Consider the following 17,095-nt stretch of genomic DNA (forward strand, 5'->3'; position numbering starts at 1 on the left):
CATGCCTCCCTAACCCATCTGAAATATATTGTTTAATAATGTCATTAACCAATATTATCTTAATTCATCTTCTTTAATATTTTAATACAACTGCAAAATCTAGATTATACTAATCCAACCAGGGATGATAACAGGACACGCATACTCCAAACAATCATAAGGAAATAACTCCAAGGGCTCACTAACTGTATAAACAAAGTTATACTACTATACATCATTACCTAACACCATATTGTCGTATAGAGTTAGGTCAATTGGCAAATACCGCATATTAGCGTTTTTGTATCCTATAGTTAGGTCAATTGGCCAATGCCGCATGTTAACTTTTTCGTGTCGTAGTTCAAAAGTTGATGTGAAAAAAAAAGGATAACACCATATTGATCAAAAGTAGATGAAAAAAAGCCATTGAAATTGAGATTTTGAAAATGAACATGCAATACCAAAGTTAGGTACCTAATCACACTGCAATGTCACCTAAAAGATGAACGTCTTTTGGATAGGTGGGCCAAGGCCATCCCTCTATAAACAGCGCGATGAGGTCAAAACCATAATAGGGTTCAGAAACATGGGGCTTCATACATACGTGAGCCACAGGTATCTGTTAGCAACGTTTAATTTAACAATACGATTAAGTATAGGATTAAGATTCCTAAATATGGTAAGTCGGTAATCAGATTTTTAAGCTTGAGCACCAATTGGATTTTGGAAAGAGGCACCCTACCTAACCGTAACCGATCGTTTTCTAACTAGAGCATAGCAAACAAATTTTTTATTTATTTTTATATCATACATCAGACTTTTCTAAATAGGCTTTTTGTTTTGCGTAAATTCTGTTAAGGTTTTATATTAAATATTATCGATAATATCCTTTAAAAAATAATATTTCATTCTCACACAATTTTGTATGCAGGGTTCGAACTAAAAAATTAAGTTTGGGAAGGACAAAATATAAAATATAAGCATAAGAATTATAAAAGTATTCGAAACTTGCATATTATTAGAGCCTTTTTTTTATTTAGTTATAAACTTATTACTAATCACGCATTATACATTGAAGAGGGGGTCACTAGCTTAAAATCTAAGGTTTTATTTTAATTTTTATCATTTACATGCTATCAATGTATCTTATTTATAAAACGGGTTTAAGACTTAAACGATATATATATTATTTTGAATATAAATAATAGTCTAAACTACAATGAGAATGAGGGTTTCTCACACACACATTTACCAAAGTGTCATGGGGTTCGAACCCAATACATGATTTGCAAGTCAATATCATTCTTCATTGGGCTAGACCCCGTTGGCCACATATTTTAAGATACGATTCTACTTAATTTGTTAATCACATATTTAGTTAACTACCTGTAAACAACATGTGAGAAAACATTAAAAATGTAATATTAATTGCTTTTAAATGCATCGAAAATATTAAAAGAGAGAAACTCATTACTAAATCAGCCGAAAATAAGCATAAAAATTAAAATGATAGTGGAGAACACCTGAAAAAAGTGGATGAAGTTCAAAGGTTTTTGTTTTCTCTGATATCAAATTAGGTATGTGGTGTACAAGCACAACTAGATATGCAACTATGAATAGAAAAACCAACGTATAACATGGGCATTATCGTCATTTCAAGAAACGGTCGTAATAAAAGCGAGACGATATTTGCGTTAAATTTCCGTTTTTGCGTATTTAAATATTGGTCGACTGCGTCTCTGGCTATTGGCTACTGCTTCGGGGGTTTTGGCTTTGGGATTCGCAAACATTTGGTCACCATCTAAAAGCGAAGGCAGAGAGAGAGAGAGAGAGCTTCAAAGTCCAAAAGCCACCGCTCATGTTCAGCTGCTTAACACCTACTCTTGTGTAGCTGGAGCTTCTTTCGTTTTCCCAGGTAGTCTTTTATATAGCTGCTATTTCTCTTTCTGCTCCTCAAACAAGTTTAAGTCTTTATTTGCTTTTGGTTAAGTTTGTCTTATTAGTGGAATTGCTTTTGGTTTGAGACTTGAGTGGCTTTTGGGTTTTGGATTTTGGAGCTGAAATCAGCTCAAGTTTCCTTCTTTTGGGAATCAGAGGGGAAGAAAGTCAAGTCAACTGAAAAGTTAGCGTAAGCTTTTTCTGAACAAGAAAGCTGAAGACCCTGTAACTGGCTGCAGAGCATATTGGTTCTCTGGATGCGCTTTCGTTTTTGGGAAAATGAATGGAGGATATAAATGTATGCTCTTTCAGATATCTCTTTGATTTTAATTTGTTTTCAGAGGCACTTTCTAAGAAGAAAAAAAGACAGAAAATAAAGAATCTAAATGAGTTTGGCACTATGAGAAATTGTAGCTGCAATACCAAAATTAATCATGTGAAGGACTTGTAGGTTTTCGGTGACTGCATCTCTGAAAAATCATTAAGCATTTTCTGTTCTGTTGTTTTATGAGATATTGTGCAAAATATTGCTGGTTCTGTAAGAGTTGGATATTTTAAAAATCCATGTGTGCCCTGCTTTTCTTTGCCTTAGCTGGTTGAAATTTCATCTCTTCTGGTCATATTTTTCTTGGGGATGAACCTGTTGTTGTATTGGAGCCAATCTTTTGTTCTTGCTGAAGCAGTTTTGGCACAATATAGAGGGCGTTCTGGTGTAACTGTAGTGCATCTGTGTCTGTGCTCATGCTCTTATTTTTCCCATTATAAGTCTATGGTGGTCATACTGTAATTATTTGATTTTAACGGAATCAATAGGATTCCCACTTTTTCTTATATTTTTTTTTCATGCCTTTATAGTTTGAGTTCGATCTTTGCTCCAAAAAGCCATCTTGTGCACTTGAGAACTGCATTTCGTAGGGAGTCTATAATCTCTTTGCTCTTAATAAATCAGAGGACAAGGAGTTTCCTGTTATATTTTCACTCACTCATGTGACTTTTTACAGAATCCTATATCGTCATAGGCCTATGACAATTTTGGAGTGCCTGTAATTGTGTAAGAAAATCTTTTGGGCATTATGCATGTCTGGCCCTGCGGCCATTGACGATAGCGCGGGAGAAGCATGCTCTTATGCAGAGAGAACAAAATCACTTGATGCCATTTCCAAAGAAGACAGAGAATCCATATTAAATAATGGCGAAGTTGCTCATACTTCTGAAATTGCTGCCTTTAGAGTCAGGGAGCTATTACTTCCAAATAAGGAATCCTATTCAGGGCCGGTGCTTGGCAACATCCCCGAGGGTAGGGGAAGGTATGCCTGGTCAGATGGCTGCATATACGAGGGTGAGTGGAGACGGGGGATGAGACATGGGAGTGGAAAAATTATTTGGCCTTCAGGTGCCATTTATGAGGGAGAATTTTCAGGTGGATATATGCATGGTACTGGGATTTACATTGGATCAGATAAGATGACATATAAGGGGCGATGGCGGTTGAATCTCAAACATGGTCTGGGGTATCAAGTTTATCCTAATGGAGATGCCTTTGAAGGCTCTTGGATCCAGGGAATGCCCGAAGGGCCTGGAAAGTATACATGGGTAAATGGTAATGTTTATCTAGGAAATATGAAAGGAGGGAAGATGTCAGGGAAAGGAACTCTCACTTGGACAAATGGAGACTCATTTGAAGGAAGCTGGTTGAATGGAATGATGCATGGATTTGGAGTCTACACATGGAGTGATGGAGGCTTCTATGTTGGAACTTGGACCCGGGGTTTAAAGGATGGTAAAGGGTCATTTTATCCAAAAGGCAGCAGACTTCCAGCAGTAGAAGAACTTTACCTAAATGCTTTGAGGAAACGAGGGCTCTTACCGGATTTAAGAAAACAGAACAATGCACATATCCATCATGCTACTTCAGTGGATATGGGAAATTCAAAGATTGGAGAGAGCCAGGGATCTCATCGTGTTTCTGCTGATAAACTCTCTAACAGAAATCTGTTAAATTTGGAGCCGTCTCATAGAAATGTTTCCTTGGAAAGGCGTTGGAGCCTTGAGGTATCTTTTGAGAAAGTGATTGGACATGATTCATTAGAGGGTGGAGAAAAAGATGCTGGGACAGGGATTCCAATCTTGGAACGAGAATACATGCAAGGTGTCTTAATCAGCGAGTTAGTATTGAATAATAGCTTTACGTCATCATCTAGAAGGGCAAAACGGCGACAAAAGAAACTAGCAAAAGTGGTGAAGAGACCTGGTGAAGCAATCATTAAAGGTCATAGGAGCTATGATCTAATGCTCAGTTTGCAGCTTGGTATAAGGTGCATTCACTTTTCTAAAATTCCTTAACTCCCTTAGATTTCTTTATCTTTGATTTTTATACTTTAGATTACTTATATTATTTTGTCTTCATTTAAATTTGCATATAATGCACGGTTTTTATTAGATTATATTGCTTGATTAATTCGTCCCTTCTGGCATCAGCAACCTTTTTTCTGCTGGATTCAGGACAAGCATGATCTCATTGTGGGGAAAGAAGAAAAGAAAAGAAAACGGAAAGAAAAAAAAAGATACAAATAAGTTTTATGTCTCCATGAGAGTGGTTTGAGAATCTTAACAGGTTTCTCCTGTAAGGTTAAAAAGGATTTGCTTCTCACATATACCTTTGAAGTTCTTACCACCAGACACTTAAGATATTGTTTGTGGAATTTTGAGACTATGATATTCTCTGTAAACAATGGAGAATACATAGTCCAATGATAACCACTGATGCTCATTACTCCTACCTCATGTGCATTGTATATTTTGTCTGCTGGAACTGAATGCTGAATGTGGATTAAAATGTGGCCAGGTATACTGTTGGGAAGATTACACCTATACAAAGGAGAGAAGTCCGGGCATCAGATTTTGGCCCTCGGGCAAGTTTTTGGATGAATTTTCCTAAAGACGGCTCTCAATTGACACCACCTCATCAATCGGTAGATTTTAGGTGGAAAGACTATTGCCCAATGGTCTTCAGGTTAGTTTTCATGTCTTGAACTTTGTATTGTAGCCTATGTGTTTGTTTGATGCGTTTACTGTAATATGGATATTTTCTTTTGTATCATGAAGGACCAACTATAATTTTGTAATTTGCTTCTTACAATTGACATGCTGTCAGTTTTTTTGGGATTATAACCATGAGCCACTTTTCTTATGAAAGGTGAAAAAGAAAAGAAATACCTTCTGATTGTTTACATATACGTATATACAGAATACTTCAAGTGCAAATGCCCCCCTCAGATCCAGCCAACACACACACATGCACATACACAGCTTGACTAAGACCATACATATATACACAACTTGACCAAGACGTTACCCTGGAAAATTAAGTTGTGTACTCATCTGCGGAATCATTTGTGTGTGTGTGTGGATGGGAGTATTTTATACTGCTATAATGTTTTCATGCTGTTTTGAAGATACTCTGCTGCCTATAATTTCCTATTACTTTATCTGGACAATGCAATGATCATGCCTTTTTATTAAAATTGTTGCAGGAATTTAAGGGAGATGTTCAAGATTGATGCTGCTGATTACATGATGTCTATTTGTGGAAATGATGCTCTCAGAGAACTTTCTTCTCCTGGAAAAAGTGGTAGTGTGTTTTTCCTATCTCAAGATGATCGTTTCATGATTAAGACACTCCGGAAATCTGAAGTTAAGGTTTGTATCACTGTCGGGACTCGTGCATCTGCATTTGCTGTTGATGTACATAAATTACTAAATGCTCATGAGGTTTTCTTTTGTCTCCTTGTGTAACATTTCTGTATGAAATTATAAATTCATACTAGAACCAGTTAACTGCTTCCTTTGAGGTTTACCTGCATAAGCAAAGAACTTTATTTCCATGAATCCTGAAAGTCGAAGAGCCTTAAATTCTTTATTATACATTTTCATGATTTTGTTCTGTGTTAGAATTGGTAAACAAAAGCTATAAAGTGAAAACTGGACGTTTGATAGAAATTTACTTGTTTTAGAATGAGCGGATATGTCCTTGCTTAATTACAACTGTCTTAGGAATTTCTTGGTGCGTGATGAACCTGCTGTTTTTGGTTTTTATTTTCAAATAAGTTGGCTCTTCTTTCCTCCACCCAAGGTTCTTGATAAATCTTATGTCTGTGCTTGGAGGACCAGCTTTAGCAATTAGTAGAGCTGTGATTTCATAAATGTCTGTTATGTACTTTAGTGTGCTTATCTTTTCTGTAACAACATTATGCTCCGCATACATTACATTTGTGTATGCTTTGTCAATAAGGTAATGTATTAGCAGAATTATGATACAGGTGCTATAATTGAAGTTCTGCAATTTTTCTTTAATCATCTGGAGGTCTGGTATGGTAACCGGTGTTCTGATGTGTAGGTTCTTCTACGGATGCTTCCAAGTTATCATCATCACGTAAGGTCATATGAGAACACGCTCATCACAAAATTCTTTGGTCTTCATAGGATTAAACCTTCGAGTGGTCAAAAGGTAACGGGAACAATGCCTTTAGATTGTTATGAGCTGCCATGCTAGAAACGTGTTTCCATGTTTTTGATGCCATAGCTGCTTTTAATTTACATTCCAATAAAAATATCATTTGAGGTTCTATGAGCCTGAATCGCCTTGTCTAAGAGCCAATTGTATAATGATTTGCCTCGTTCGTATTTGTGATGAAACCTTCTCTATGAATTTGAATTGTTATTGTACTTCAAAGGCTGATATTCCTAGATAATATATGCTTTGCAGTTCCGCTTTGTAGTGATGGGAAACATGTTCTGCACAGAGTTAAGAATACATCGACGATTTGATTTGAAAGGTTCATCCCTTGGTCGTTCTGCAGATAAGATTGAAATTGACGAAAACACAACACTAAAGGACTTGGATTTAAACTACTCCTTTTATTTGGAACCTTCTTGGCGAGAGGCTTTGTTGAAGTAAGTGATAATTCCAGATGTGTGTTGTCATTTTTTGTTTCCCTCTGATTTGTAGTTCCTACCATAGGTGTAGAAATGAGTTTGTATAATATAGTAGACCTCTGGTTATTTTTGGTCAATTGGTTATTTTTAAGTTTAAGAAAACATATAACCTAAGAATTTATCAATAAAAAATATCTGTAGGTTTTTTTATTCTTGTTTGTGTTGGCTGCGAAAGATTTAGTCAAGTTGATTCTAAGTGCCAAATTCGGTACTTAGTTTTTCTTGTAACACTATTATGTGGTCGCACCATGCCCTCTTAGTTTCATTACGGTCATTTTTGGCCTGCTTAACATGTATGATTCTCTAACATTAGGTTTTAATTTTTTCTATTATGCAGTCAGATTGAGATTGACAGTAAATTTCTGGAGGCACAGCACATTATGGATTACAGCCTTCTCATGGGAGTGCATTATAGAGCCCCCCAACATCTGCGGTCTTTCACGACCTACAATAGAAGCACAACAGCTGATGGATTAGAAATACTCGCAGAGGAAGGTCAATGTTGTACTTAATGCACAATTTAGTTGTCATCTTCTGTTTCTCTATGATATACAGAGTTCGCTTTTTTTTTTTTTTTTTTTCGGGTTGAAGAGTTTGCTTTTTCCTTATGATTAGGGACTAACATACAAAAGATTTGCTTTTGGTGTTTCAATGACAGAGACTCTGGAGGACGAAATCTCCAATTACCCACAAGGCCTTGTTTTAATCCCTCGTGGAACAGATGATGATAGCGTTGTTGTGGGTCCACATGTCAGAGGTAGCCGACTGAGAGCATCATCTGCTGGTTATGAGGAAGTGGATCTCCTTTTACCTGGAACAGCAAGGTATGATCTGCTGCACTAGAATGCTTGTATTGTCCTTGAAAGGCCTCAAGGGCCATTTTCATACCCTTCAGAGCTGCCTCAGATGCTATGGAGCTTTTTTATAAACCCCATGCAAAGAATCTGTTTAGTCTTCTTTTGAGAAGCTATGCATCTGAAGTGAAAATGACAACTAAAGGCATTCTTAATGCCCACGAAATTTATAATACTGTATGCACCCTTGCGGCCTTTGAACAAATTTACTTCATCCTTTTTTGTCTTCACAATGCAGACTCCAAATCCAGCTGGGTGTGAACATGCCAGCAAGGGCAGAGCAGGTTCCTGGGGAGGAGCAGATATTTCCTGAAGTTTATGATGTTGTGCTATATCTTGGGATCATTGATATATTGCAAGACTACAGCATGGGAAAGAAGATTGAACATGCATACAAATCTCTTCAGTTTGATTCCTTGTCCATATCTGCCGTGGACCCTACGTTCTATTCCCATCGCTTCTTGGAATTCATTCGGAAGGTGTTCCCTCCAAATGCTTTAACAAGATAAGAATTTGGTGACCAGTGCGGAAAGAACCCCTCTTCTGAGAGTCTGAATAATAAGGCCTCCTGTTTGCATGCTTTCGAGCACCATTTCACATAAGTGGCCATATGGAATTTTCGGGAGGTGCATCCGGAGAAGAAACATCGTCGGTTATGCCAGCATTGTGAAGCAGATGGGATGATGATTTGGTTGACAAATTTGAATTTGTTTCTGTGCCTCTGGCTTAGGTACTTTTGGAGCTGCTGCAGCTTAGTACATGTACTTACATCCTTTGTGCAATTGATTTATTGTGTTTAATCGATCAGAGTTATCGAACCTGTCTTTGTTGGCTCGCATGGGTTGTTACAAATGATTACAGCTTATAACTCATGCACGAATATGAGGATAAGCAGTTCATTCGCATAACAAAGGATCTCGAGCAAACGATCCAACATTTTACCCTTTTACTTGAGGTCAAGGTTGTGTATTCAATTCCCTTTTTTCCAATATCAATTCTATATAAATTTAAGCAGGTGTAGTATTCAGAAGCTACTGATCTGTAGCCAATCGCATATTTTGAAATTGGTATCACAACCAGGGATTTTCAGACTTATTTGTAAATACATCAATTAAAAGGATGGAATTGATAACCTATCACAAGTTGGCACAAGCAATTCAACACATCCAAAGGCATTATGGGCGAGGCACCATAGATGCACTTAATACCATTTTTAGGGTCAAGCACAGATGCACTCAATACCACTCAGCTCAAAATGCACAAAAAGAAATTACATTAAACAAGAAATTGCCATAAGACAAGCTGCAAAAATTCAAGCAGCGACACATCTTCTCAATGTCAACCCTAATATCACTGTTTATAAGGGTAAAACAATGGAAAATATGACTTTTGAAGAAATAATCTAGGAACATATATCTAACGACTAACGATGTATTTAAGGCTCATTAATCAGGTACAGCTTCAATAAATACGGCGTCATTTTAGCTCACATCATTCTTCACATTAATACTGCAAGTATGTTTACTGAGATGCTGGAGGCTCCGGATTCCCTTAGCCCATGTTAGGAGGTGGTGGGGGTGGACGAAGACCCTGACCCTGCATTTGTTGTCCTGGAAAGCCTTGTGGAGGTGGCATTGATGGAGGTCTTCCCATCTGAGTGCCAGGAGTGAAATTTGCCATTGTGTTATTACCAACTGGGGGTGGAGGAGGGGCAGGAGGAGCTCCACCAGGAGGCATAGGCCTAGGGCCATTTCCCATCGGAGGAGGAGGCAGTAAAGATCCATGAATCGGCGGAGGGGGTCTAGGAGGATTTCCCATTGGTGCACCAGGTGGCAGTCCTTGTGGAGGAGGTGGAGGTGGAGCTTGGGGTGGTGGGGGCAAAGGCCTTGATGGAACACCAGGAGCACCTGGGCCATTGGCTGCAGGGGGAGGTTGCGGTTTGTTTGTCTCTGGTGGCTTAGTTTTGAAATATAGCTGCAACTGCATATTGATACATTCCACATGGCAAAATTAGAAAAGACAAAAAAATCAACCAATAAAAAGCATAAAAGAAATCCATTTAAATTAGAAGACTAACTGTGAACATTTTTGAGTCTGGATCCCAATGTGAGAAAAACTTTTCAGGGGTTTTGTCAATCTCTGTGCTAGGAACCTGAAACAGATATGAACATGCAGGCCCGGTAAATGTTCTGAATCTAACAGTAAAAAAGATAAATACCAGATGCATAGAAAATGAGATATACCTTGAAAGCAATTATCTCGTATGGTTCGGCTGCGAAGAGGAGATACTGGTATCTTTTGTCGACAGATTGAACTCTCTGTGTTCATGAAAAATTAACGTTTAAAAAGAAAAAAGAACAATTCACCGCTTCAATTAAGAAAAAGGGAAAAAACAGATAGACATGAATTGCAGGCAAAAAGCAAAGTTTTCAGGAAGCAAACTCAGATTTAATATATAGAACCCTACCTGTTCATAAGATGACATAAAACGGTGCCTAGGCTTTGTACTATCTTCAATCTCAGGATATTCAATCTGCAGAGCATACAAACAATAACACAATATAAGCTAGGCCATTTCTTAGTGTACCCTACATATATTTGAATGAGATCTTATTCTTTCAGTAAAACACATATCACTGCATACAAAAATACACAAACCCACAAACCTGGAAGAGAAGAGACCTCTGCTTTAATTCTCCATCAAACTGCTTTGTCACTCGATACCCCGGCCTACCAATTTTAACTGCAAGCATACATGTAATACCCGTATGAGTTAGCTCAAGACCCAATTTACATATCAAAATTACATTCTACTCAAATGCACGCCCCATGTGGATGTATTTTCTAATGTTAAAATCTTCAAACCCCAAAATAAATTAAGTTTCTCTAGTATTTTACACATAAAAAAAAACCCCCACCAAACAATGTGATATGCCCACTAACTGTTCGACAAAATTCGTGTGAAACAAATATGAAATACACACCTGTCTTTCGCAAGTTGACTTTGCGCTTGTGAGGCTGGGGTTGAGCAGGAGCCTCCTTGGCTTCACGAGCAGCTCTCTTTGCCAAGTTAGTCTGATGGCGCTTCCCCTGTGTATGGGCCAAGTAGTTGCCTTCGTTGTTGTGCAGCGTCAAGCAAAGCTTACACTCATAGCTACAAAAACCCACCAAGAATAATCAACAATAAGATGAAAAGCAGTGAAATTTGGACAAAGAGAGAAAAAGGGTCATACCTTCCAAGGTGGTTGCGCATGAAGTAGGGATCCTTGGCGAGATCGATGGTCTCGAGGGCGAGTCTCCGGAGGCGCTCTCGGCGGTCGATGGCTTCGTTTTGGGCGGAGGCGGCGCCTCCGCTGCCGGGCTTTGAACCCCATTCTCTGTCCATCTTCTCTGTTCTCAGCCACTGACTGTTCCTCTCGGTCTCGACGGGTTTACGATTTGGAAGAACCTCCCTCCCTACTCAGCACAGTTGGTCCCGACTCGCTTACCCTTTTCCTAATTTCTTTTGTAAAGAAAATCCGGGTATTGAGATATTATTGGCCTATAAGCCTTATTGTAGTCAACAATTGGGCTGAAGGGAGGCCCAACAAAAGAAATTCGGCCGAACCACTTGGTCAATTTGGGGCCCAAAATGATATGTATGTTATTCAGAAATAAATAAATAAACCCTCTAATCCGTCGTAGTGGTTTTCTTGATGTTGGAAAATATGTCAAATTCAAACCCCACTTCTCCCATTGATAAGAGAAGGGATACAAGTTTCTAGGACTAATTCCTAATACAAGTAATACTTGTGATACATGTGGATTAGATAAGTTCGACTATTGGGAGTTTTTATGCAAGTTGGAAGTTTATAGTCCGTGTAATGCTTCATTAGAAACTTTTATATCTGTGACATTACATGATATGTTGACATGTCGTGTTACTAATCCATCCAATTTGTGTACCTGAGTTAGATGAGCATCTTTCTCTTGCATGTACTTTCATACTTCTACCATCTTTTTCATACTGACTATATGCATTTGTATATTGTAACTCTGTGTAATACTTATTGATAATGTAATAATAGTAAATACTACTTTTCAGGTGGGTTGTCTAAATGTTTGGTTTGTGAATGTGATGGCGATATTGGTTGCCAGGGGTCAGTGCTTCCTCTCAGTTTCTTGTATTGTAAAGAAAGAGACACACCAAACATTAAAAGGGCTAAAGCCTCTGCCTCCTTCTAAACATCTTCTTCTTCTTCCGTAATTGCTCATCCTTCTTAAGTTTATCTTTATATATATAAACCAAAGCACACTTTTGTTTAAGGTCTAAAATTTATTCTGGAACATGCAACTTTAATTAGTTTCATTCTCAGTTATGAGACACTTCAAAGTGGGGTACAAATCTTTTGAGTAGGCATGAAGAAAGAAGGTTATTTTTTCTTATTTGTTTTTTGGGATGAAGCCAATGCATAAAGAAGGTTTCATCTGAGTTAGCATGCATTTCGTAGTGGTGGGGAGCTAAACATCATTAGCTTAGCTCTTATGATGATGATTAATGTCACAATAACAGGAGTTATACTACACTAAAATTGTGAAGCCCAAATAATGATGCAAAGTTTTATGCTACCAACTTGTACGACACTCGAACATATTTTTAACTCTTAAATCTAGACGGAAGTCGAGAATGTTTTTATGTTTTTATTGATATAAGTAATACGGGGAAGAATCGATAACACGACTCAGCAAAAATACATAATTTTAATTAGTTAAGCTATACAATCCTCTCTAAAAGAAAATGTAAAATAGAAACAGAAAAAAACAAAATTGAAAACTGAAATAAAAGCATGAATTTTAATTTTGGAGACATGCCGAGTCTAATTAGAACCTAAAAATAAAAAAAAGTAAAAATGTGATTTTGGAAGGAATGTCGGTGACATATTGGCAGGTGAAAGTGAAGATAATGGAAATGGAGCTTTCGTTTTGTTTCGTAGCTCACTAAATTAAATGGTGGGATCACTTCTTGTTTGGCATACAATGATAGTGCCCCTTCACCATCTCTTTGATCTATTTCCCGCCAACGCCTCACATTGGACATTGCATGCAATTTTTCCCTCCTCTCCTTTTCAACTAATTGTGTGGACCAATGCCACCAAATCCCTTCCTGCAAAATTCATGTAATATTTTTTCACCATTGTTAAATTTCATGTACTCAAAATCAAATATCAAACATATAATCATTGCCATGGTAGATCACCACGAATTGGGAGGTGAGGCGAGTCAAATTTATATTGAACATGTGAAGTAAAGTATTCTACCACTTAAGCTGAAAGCCCCGAGATTCTGAGAAGTCAATATATACCATGCATCATTGAATTCACATCTCTATCAATATTTTAATTTGTAAGTCCCATTTGATTTATTTATTTATTTATTTTTATTTATTTATTTTTTGGGAAAGAAGAACTCATTGATAAAATTAAGAGGATACAACAATATCATCATTTACAACTGATTCCAGCCAGAAGGGAACCTCTTCAATCCAGGTTACCAAAGTATCACAATTAAGAACATGCCTTGCTAGAAAATGAGCTACTTGGTTACACCCTCTTCGACTAAAAGAGATAGTAACTTCTTCAAAATGTTGTAGATTCCTCTTAATATCATCAATAAGATGCCCGTCTGATGCCCACGACTCTTCCGCATCCTTCGTTGATGATGCTTTTCAGTGGTGTGCATCAAAAGAAGCGAATGTGGGACATAACATAACATAACAGAACTGAACAGAAAGGAAGAGTCTGGGACAAAACCCCGTTAACATGGAAATCAGGAATTAACATAAACAAAAGAAGAAAAGAATAAATACGTTGGTAGTTGTCAGCTGATGTGGTTCAGGTATAGCCGTTTTCTTTAGCTTTTTCTCTCTTTCACCTCCAAAAAGATAGAAAGATGCCCATTGGCACCATTACCACCTTTCCTCTTTTTTTTCTCTCTCTCCTCTCTCTCTCTCTCTCTCTCTCTTCTCTTCCAGCCTTATATGCATTTCTTTCACTGTACTTTTCAGATAGAACAGACATTGATACTTTAGAAAAAAAAGCTCTAATCATCACCATCACCATCACCAGAGAGAGAGAGAGAGAGAGAGAGAGAGAGATAGAAACACAGAAGAGTGATCAAATGGGTTCTTCAGGGCAGAGCAGTAACTACGATCTGTCATTCAAGATCTTGTTGATCGGAGACTCTGCCGTCGGCAAAAGTAGTCTTCTTGTTAGCTTCATCTCCAACTCTGTTGACGATCTTGCCCCCACCATTGGTAATAATCTTTCTACCCCATTTTTCTTTATGTTACTTTTAGCTTAGCATTTCATTTGGGAGCTGATAAAAATGTTGGGCAATAAAACATTTTGCTGATTCTTTTGTTACGGACAATGAGATGAACGGATGAAGTGTTGGTAAGAACCCAAAGGGAGTTTGTTACTGTTGGATCTATGATTGGATTTTGATAGTTGAATAGCTGGATTTCTTGTACATTATTCTCAATCATAGGCTTATGTCTCCTTACATTTCCTGTTTCATTGATGTAAATTGAACTCAATTAGTGAGTTCATAAAGTCAACATGTTTGTGATTAGAAAAAAGATTTAAATTTTTTGTGAACTTCCAGAGGGTGGATCATAAAAAGTTAGTTGCTTGAATGGTTTCTTCATATGAATCTTGTGCATACTTTGGATTGATTGAGACAATCATTGTGTGAGGCATTTGATGGGTTTTGTTCCTTTGTTTTGTAGGTGTGGATTTTAAAATCAAGCTGCTCACTGTAGCTGAGAAGAGAATTAAGATGACAATTTGGGACACAGGTAGTAAATTGAACTGTCCATTCTTTCATTCTATGATGCAATTTTTATCGATAAATAAAATGTTTACGGATTTCAGAGCAAAAACCGATTTTTTCTCATCATTCTATATGTTGGAAGTTTAACGATGAATTGATAACATGACAAATCATATTGTCTATTGCAGCTGGACAGGAGAGGTTCAGAACATTAACAAGCTCTTACTACAGAAATGCACAAGGAATCATTCTTGGTATGCTACCAAAAGCCTCATCAATTTTTGTCTGGAAATATATATTTTTCTCAAATTTTGTTGAGGAAAATGTGGCATGTACTCTCGCTTCTCTTAGTAGCGCCGATTTTTCGTGTTAAAGAGAAAAAAGGGAGAATACGGTTCCCATGTCTGGTTGACTGCTGAAATGAAGAATATTTTGTATCTATGATCTTTCTAGTGACAATCTTATGCAAATATTTTAATCCGGCATCATCCTATGCAAATATTTCAAAAAATTTAACTCCTTTTCATCAACTTCCTACATTTTTATTTTCATGTGTATTTCTTATTGAGCTATAAGAAATGGGAGAATGGCATTGAAGAAGTTTCCCCTCATAGGCATATAAAACTACACCTAATTCAAAGTTCTCATAATGCCTTGCATACAATACAATAGTTGCCTGATTTCAGCTAATGAACAACTCCTCTGCTTTATTTTAGTGTATGATGTGACTCGGAGAGACACCTTTACCAACTTATCAGATGTATGGGCTAAAGAAGTGGAGCTCTACTCAACTAATAAGGACTGTGCCAAGATGCTTGTTGGAAATAAAGTCGACAGAGTAAGTTTCAAATCCTCTATGTCTACTGCTTAAAAACTTGATCCCAGAAAATGAACAAGAACTGATCGATGGTCCTCAACTTAGATAAAAAGTTATAGGGAATTTGTCTCTAGCAGTAAGTCGACAGCCAGCAAAGGTCTTATTACTTAGCTCCATGTTCTTCATTGTGTTTGTGTGTTTTGAGTGCTCACACATAGAAAACCAAGACTCTTGATTTGAAGTGATGAAATTTAGTGCAACTTTCGTTGACCTCCGTCTTACCTGTGCCCTTCATCCCTGCCAGACTCATATGATGATGACATGGCATGATTAAGGGGTATCTGCAGGGCTCTCTAACATATTTGAGAAATCAAAACATTGCCAGTTGGACATGTATTCAGTGCTCACACACACCCTCAACCAGTATCTTAGTCTGCATAATACTGGTCAACATGAGTGTGATTTTTCTAGTAGTAAATCATCATGAAGCCTAGGATCATTAGTAAATGTTCCATGTAGCCAAACACTTTTGCGGTCCCTTGAAGCATGTTCTGCCAAGTCACAAACTTCTTTTAGGTTTCATTTGTGTAATTTTCTTTTTAGTCGTTTATATTAAAGCCTATATTTACTTGTGGAAAAGACAAGGCCTTTTTTTATTATCGCAATCTATTGAATAAGTTAAGAAAGAAATTCTATGTGATTTCAGGAATCTGAAAGGGCTGTAAGTAGAGAAGAGGGGCTTGCTCTTGCAAAAGATCTTGGATGTTTGTTTCTTGAATGTAGCGCTAAAACTAGAGAAAATGTGGAGCAATGCTTCGAAGAGCTAGCATTAAAGGTACTTTTGAGAAAGTTTTGATAATTTCTGAACTAAAGTTCTTATGCAACTTCATCCCTACAAACTTGTTGATATAATTTTTGTTGTCGTATTGCTAATCAAAGCAGTCGTCGTGGGATTAGGGAGATGATTGAGATTATCTGAACATATGCGACATTTTGTTATGTTCTCAATTCTAACCAACTGGAATTCTGTAACAGATAATGGAAGTTCCTAGTCTCCTGGAAGAAGGTTCAACTGCAGCAAAGAGAAATATTTTGAAGCAGAAACAGGAAAATCAAGCACCTCCTAGCAGCGGTTGTTGTTCGTAAAATGCCGCCATTTGCATTGCACCTTATATGAAGCTTGACTCACATCATGAACAGATCATGTATATGTAATTTCCATTTTTTTTCCTCTTACTGCTGGTGTCTAGTTATTGAGTTGCATAATTGTTTGTTTCATTTAAAATAGACAAATTGCCACTCAAATAGCATTCATATTAGCTTGTGTAAATGTGCTTTCCCTGTTTTTCAGCCATGTTATGAAACCAGAATTGCTTGTATTTTTCACATAAGAAAAAAAAAATTACATGAGCTCTTTCTCTGATTCATATGCTCATCACAATACTACTCAACTGTTATCTCTAAATTAACTATATCCTAAAAGCTAGAAATTTTTGTATTGCAACATTTAATACATACACATGGACATGTTGGGATGCTGCAATTTGAAAGGACCCACTTAAAGACACATAGTAGAATGTGCCATAAGTTTTCTGAATATTTCTACATGTTATGTTATGCAAGATCATTTATCGGTTCAGAAATCAAATTGAAAATATAAAGATATATGATATCAATTATTTTATTTTAGCCCTTCAAATAA

The 17,095-nt window shown here is 37.2% G+C and overlaps 3 protein-coding genes across 9 annotated transcripts; 2 read left to right on the top strand and 1 right to left on the bottom strand.

The window, feature by feature from the left end:
• Positions 1 to 1,683: 1,683 nt before the first annotated feature.
• PIP5K9 (phosphatidyl inositol monophosphate 5 kinase) lies at positions 1,684 to 8,715 on the top strand. 7 transcript variants are annotated; one of them, XM_088255826.1, is made up of 10 exons: positions 1,684 to 1,894; positions 1,970 to 2,215; positions 2,919 to 4,232; positions 4,763 to 4,930; positions 5,451 to 5,616; positions 6,314 to 6,424; positions 6,683 to 6,870; positions 7,250 to 7,407; positions 7,571 to 7,736; positions 8,005 to 8,715. In XM_088255826.1, exons 3-10 carry the CDS (start codon positions 2,995 to 2,997, stop codon positions 8,273 to 8,275), a joined length of 2,466 nt encoding a protein of 821 aa, XP_088111952.1. In that variant the 5' UTR covers positions 1,684 to 1,894; positions 1,970 to 2,215; positions 2,919 to 2,994; the 3' UTR covers positions 8,276 to 8,715. The 7 variants fall into 7 exon arrangements, with proteins under 7 accessions (XP_088111952.1, XP_021824087.1, XP_088111953.1 ...); XM_021968395.2 differs by having other exon boundaries at positions 2,004 to 2,215; XM_088255827.1 differs by having other exon boundaries at positions 2,011 to 2,215.
• Positions 8,716 to 9,022: 307 nt separating this feature from the next.
• Positions 9,023 to 11,274, bottom strand: LOC110765307 (uncharacterized). Its single transcript, XM_021968397.2, has 7 exons — positions 11,000 to 11,274; positions 10,751 to 10,920; positions 10,433 to 10,509; positions 10,234 to 10,299; positions 10,010 to 10,084; positions 9,844 to 9,918; positions 9,023 to 9,746 (listed from the first exon to the last, which is right to left on the bottom strand). The coding sequence occupies exons 1-7, from the start codon at positions 11,149 to 11,151 to the stop codon at positions 9,318 to 9,320; spliced, it is 1,044 nt and encodes a 347-aa protein (XP_021824089.1). The 5' UTR covers positions 11,152 to 11,274; the 3' UTR covers positions 9,023 to 9,317.
• A 2,417-nt stretch (positions 11,275 to 13,691) lies between these two features.
• Positions 13,692 to 16,816, top strand: RABC2B (RAB GTPase homolog C2B). The gene is made up of 6 exons (XM_021968378.2): positions 13,692 to 14,058; positions 14,533 to 14,601; positions 14,765 to 14,830; positions 15,293 to 15,414; positions 16,100 to 16,228; positions 16,429 to 16,816. Exons 1-6 carry the CDS (start codon positions 13,695 to 13,697, stop codon positions 16,537 to 16,539), a joined length of 861 nt encoding a protein of 286 aa, XP_021824070.2. The 5' UTR covers positions 13,692 to 13,694; the 3' UTR covers positions 16,540 to 16,816.
• Positions 16,817 to 17,095: the final 279 nt, after the last annotated feature.

This window comes from Prunus avium, chromosome 7, assembly GCF_965620075.1.
Source record: "Prunus avium chromosome 7, drPruAviu1.hap1.1, whole genome shotgun sequence".
In the NCBI taxonomy this organism is placed as follows: Eukaryota; Viridiplantae; Streptophyta; class Magnoliopsida; order Rosales; family Rosaceae; genus Prunus; species Prunus avium.

Coding starts and splice junctions, on each gene's coding strand:
- PIP5K9 (XM_088255826.1), top strand. CDS start 2,995: ATGTCTGGCCCTGCGGCCATTGACGATAGCGCGGGAGAAGCATGCTCT. Junction 7,408..7,570: donor AGAAATACTCGCAGAGGAAG/GTCAATGTTGTA, acceptor TTTCAATGACAG/AGACTCTGGAGGACGAAATC. Junction 7,737..8,004: donor CTTTTACCTGGAACAGCAAG/GTATGATCTGCT, acceptor TTCACAATGCAG/ACTCCAAATCCAGCTGGGTG.
- RABC2B (XM_021968378.2), top strand. CDS start 13,695: ATGCCCATTGGCACCATTACCACCTTTCCTCTTTTTTTTCTCTCTCTC. Junction 15,415..16,099: donor TTGGAAATAAAGTCGACAGA/GTAAGTTTCAAA, acceptor ATGTGATTTCAG/GAATCTGAAAGGGCTGTAAG. Junction 16,229..16,428: donor TCGAAGAGCTAGCATTAAAG/GTACTTTTGAGA, acceptor ATTCTGTAACAG/ATAATGGAAGTTCCTAGTCT.
- LOC110765307 (XM_021968397.2), bottom strand. CDS start 11,151: ATGGACAGAGAATGGGGTTCAAAGCCCGGCAGCGGAGGCGCCGCCTCC. Junction 10,510..10,750: donor AGTCAACTTGCGAAAGACAG/GTGTGTATTTCA, acceptor GTATGCTTGCAG/TTAAAATTGGTAGGCCGGGG. Junction 10,300..10,432: donor AGAGGTCTCTTCTCTTCCAG/GTTTGTGGGTTT, acceptor TATGCTCTGCAG/ATTGAATATCCTGAGATTGA.